This window comes from Calidris pugnax, unplaced genomic scaffold (assembly GCF_001431845.1).
Source record: "Calidris pugnax isolate Ruff unplaced genomic scaffold, ASM143184v1 scaffold216, whole genome shotgun sequence".
In the NCBI taxonomy this organism is placed as follows: Eukaryota; Metazoa; Chordata; class Aves; order Charadriiformes; family Scolopacidae; genus Calidris; species Calidris pugnax.
This window is the reverse complement of record NW_015090954.1, coordinates 986,829-991,021: the sequence shown is the minus strand read 5'-3', so window position 1 is coordinate 991,021 and position 4,193 is coordinate 986,829. Positions and strand designations below refer to the sequence as shown.

General features: G+C 45.3%; 1 protein-coding gene across 1 annotated transcript in view; it reads right to left on the bottom strand.

The window, feature by feature from the left end:
- Positions 1-14: 14 nt before the first annotated feature.
- Positions 15-4,193, bottom strand: part of GRIN3A (glutamate receptor, ionotropic, N-methyl-D-aspartate 3A) — a 76,101-nt gene continuing 71,922 nt past the window's right edge. Inside the window, exon 10 of the mRNA XM_014952011.1 lies at positions 15-473. Within this exon, the coding sequence (XP_014807497.1) occupies positions 137-473 (337 nt within the window). The 3' untranslated portion in view covers positions 15-136. The remainder of the gene's footprint in view (positions 474-4,193) is intronic.

The window sequence follows — 4,193 nt, the reverse complement described above, 5'->3', positions numbered from 1 at the left end:
CAACTCTGCTCTCATGAAGAGCATATTGCCTGCTTTATTTTCTGCACCTCTTCCTGGCGTTACAAAAGTGTGTTACAAATTTTACGGAGGAAGGGGAGGAAAGGAGGAAAAGAGGGAAGGGCTCAGGTAGGCTGGCCTAGGGCTCTGCAGTCCTGTTTGTCCTCTGGTACTCTTCCAGCTCTGATTTCCTGTCCATGGCCAGTTGCAGCTCCTGCTTGATGATTTCGATCTGCTTCTCCAGCTCCGCCAGCTCTTGCATCACCGAGGTCCTCGCGATACCGAGGGACTCTGCCTTCCCGTTGGTCGTTAACGAAGCCGGAGTCTCTCTCCTCACCTGTGGCAGGGGGATGTCTTGGTGCTGACGGATCATCACCTCGTTTTGCCCTTCGTCGCTGCAGATGTATTTTTTCCGGTGGCAGTTGCCCAGACTGGAGGTGTTCCACACGGCATGCTGGCTGTTCCCTACGTGGGACCTGAACAGGGATGTGAGAGTTAATATGAAATCAGAGCCTGCTCCTGTGTGTAGGCAACCCTCCCCGGTGAGATGTCCTACCAGAAAAATCATGAATTACAGAATCACAGAATCTCGGTGGTTGGAAGGGACCTCTGAGATCATCGAGTCCAACCACACAGAAAAAAAAAAAAACCAACAAAAAACCAAAACCACCACACACCACACCCACAACAAATACCACACCACACAACACCCACCAACCAAGCCCCATACCAACAGCACCACGTACAACACTCCACCACATCCCAATAATCTCGGGCACTAGAGCATGCCCTGAAGAGCCACATCTGCACGTTTCTTAAATACCTCCAGGGATGGCAACTCCACCACCTCCCTGGGCAGGCCGTTCCACTGAATTACACAGAAATATTATTCCTTTATCCTAGGAATTATTTTTCTTGAAAAGCACAAATCATGATTGTAAATAGCCAAATTTTTCTGATTAAACCTTAGCGGAGACTAGAGCAGAATCCTAAAATTCATCTTCCTGGAAACTTTTTTTTTTTCTTTTAATTATGAAATTACAGCCCTCTCAACTCCAGCTTAGGAAACGGTGAGTTCCCCTCCAAAGCTTTCTGAAAGCTTCTGTGTTTGCAGTGTCCTAACTTTATTGCAGCGTGAGTTGCTTGTGTGCCATACTCTGTGCTAGGCTGGCGTGGAGAGATGAAGGGGAAAGTGTGCCCTTTGGAGGTGAGGTCTTCTTGAGTAGCTACTTGTGCTTTGGGGGATGGACACAAAGATGCGGATCCAAACCTTGCAGTGTACAGACATGAGCCTCTGGACAGAATAAACAGAATTAGGAGGTTTTGTGTTGGGGGAGAAATTCCCATTTGTTACCTTTTTTCAAATGCTTCAGTGCTTTCCAGGGGAGAAGCTTTTCCAAAATATTCCGATTCCAGAGAATCTCTTCCCTCTTTCTTGGGAGCTTCTCTGTGCATCCCTCCCAAATCAGGGTTTTTCCCAGGAGCAGCCTGTGGCCCCCACTCTCCAAATGGAGCATAAGGAAGCACGGTTGGTTTGCTTTTGTGGGAGAGGAGCCTGGCTCTTCTACCTGCTCTGCCTTTCTGATAATCTGTGTACGTTAATTTTCTAAATTGAGGCTGAAACTCTGAAGTAGTTGCTCTTAAAACTGCTCCATCATCAAGGTCTTCTGCAGGTATCCTTGGACAAAATGCCTATTAGTGTGAGGTACCGATCAGCAGGTTAAGGAAGAGGATTAACATTTCAGGAGTGGGATTGCTGAAAACAGCTGGACTCAGAAGGAATCTGGAGGTCGGAGCAGATACACATCTCACCTGCCTGCAGAGAAGGAAGTTGGGAAGTGGAAATTTCTTTAGAGGAGATGGTGATTTGGAGCATTTTCAGAGATGGGATGGCAGAGAGGGATGAGGGGAGGCTTTGGGCTGGAGTGGCAGCCCCAGCCTGGGTCACACTCCAGAGGGCACAGGGAACCCCGCTGGGGACATGTATGTAGGGTTTGTTTATCTTTGTGTAGATCAGTGATTTTCTCATATTTCATAACAAAAGATAGGAAGACTCTCAAGACTTGTGCTAGACTGGATGTGTGTTTTGTGATGCAATTATGTTGATCCCCTGAAGAGATGAAAACAAACGAGGTCTTCCTGAAGCAGGTCTCAGACAGGGAAAAGGATTACCCTGGGCAAGTAGAAAGTGGCAACGCATTTCCAGGGCCAAGAGCAGAAGCTGCATTTCCACACAGCAGTTTAGGCTAAAAAGGTCACTCAGCAGAGAGCAGAACTGCTGACAAGGGGCTGTCGTCCCTAGAGCTGTCTCCCTCCTGTGTACCTCTGCAGAGCCCAGGGTCTCCTGGGCAACCAGTGCCACCAACCTGCCTTGGAGCAGAAGTACGTGCCTCAGAGAAGCTGCAGGCCTTTGTTTTGTAAATACTTCTGAGCCATACCATCAATCCATAATTTCTGATACACTTTTCTTTCCTCTCACAAATCAAAACACAGCTTTTTCGTAAGCGTTAGTAACTGACATAGCTGCTGCTGCTGCTGGTGGGGGTTCTGTCGGGGGGTCTGGGCAGGTGATTTTAACAAAGGCCACAGTTCACACTCAAGTTTTGTCCAGTAAATGAAAACCTTCACAATTCGGCCACTGATGCTGACCAGCCCTCCTAGTGTTTGGAAAACAACCTGAAATAAAACAGTGGATTTTCTTCCCTGAGGGAAATAGTAGCATCATACAAATTCTTTCCACCTCTTTTCGGTATCTTGGTGCTTTTAACAATCCCACAGTCCCCAGCAGGAATAAAAGAAAGTGTAGGCATACAATTGATTTGAGAGCGCTAGGTTGTACCTTGTTACATCGGTATATATGACAAGCTGGGCACCTTATCACTAGGTGTCTTGAGTTAAATTCACCATAATTCTGTGCAAACAGCAGCTCAGACCCTGAGAAGAGCGTGGACAGTGGGTGGGCGTGCAGCACACCTCCACTCTCAATGTTGAAAGAAGATTCATGCAGTTCTTTTTCTAAGCCATTCCCTGTGGGGCTTATGGCCATTTCCTTGTGTGATGAAATTTTTGCACTGCTCAGTATCCGGCAAGCTCTTCAGCTGGAGCTTTTTTGTATGTGATCAAAGATACAGAGAGCCCCCTTCCTCTGGAAGGCTCTCCCTCCAGCTGCGTTAGTGCCTCAGGCTTTGGGAGTGTGAATGCAACCACCCAGCAAGGAGGGTGCAGGAGGAGGAAAAGTTTAGCACCATTCAGCTCCGGGTACCGCTCTTCAAAGATGAACAACGAGGAGCTGCTGTGTGCAAGGAAGTGCCATACTATGCGGTTTTGTGGGGCAGTAATACGAAGGAACAAAGGAATTAAATGAACTGAATGTGGTTTTATATACTGGTTTGCATACACAGGCAGTCTGGAAGCTAGTAGTTGCTTGCTTCTTACATTTGTTGCCGCTAGTACAGGGATGACAAACTAAACACAACAAACATTTACATACGTGGGTTTCAGTCATGCCAACTATCTAAGCAACAGCCTGGAAGACATTTTTTTCCTATAATCTGTGGCTGAACTTCTCTGTAGAAAAGCAATACTGCTGCCTCTCTACTGAGTAACTGAGCAAATGTATAGTTTTAATAAAATGCTTTGTGTTCCTGGTAGCTATAGATAAGATTGTCTCCTCTTCAGAAGACACAGGCTATGAAAACCAGGAAAAGTTGACACCTACATTTTTTTTCTCCAACAATAGTTGTTTGAGACAAAGGTTTCTGAAAGAACTGCATTTTCCTCTTCTCAGCTTTCTTATTTCTCATGCTGAAAAATAAGAAAGCTGAAAAAAGTTCCTAATATCTATCCTGCCTGATCTCTCATTCACTGTGAAGCTGTCTGACAGGGCCCTGGTTATCTGCCAGTGCTTTAGTATGTCAGTAATTAATTGCCTAGAAGTACGGGCAGTGGACTTAAAAAATTGCAGTTTCTCTTTAGAATGGGGGCACTTTTATTAGCTATATGTGAAATCATGAAGAATAAAATTTCTAGATTTAATACTGTTGGAAACAATTAATTCATTTCTAAATCCTTCCCTTGTCACTTCTACCTTGTTTCCTTTTTTTTGTCTTTTTTTTTTTTTTTTTGTTTCTTTTTAATTCCTTAATATTCCCATCAGGATATACCTTAATTAGGTCTTCACTGAGTGGATAGAGCTA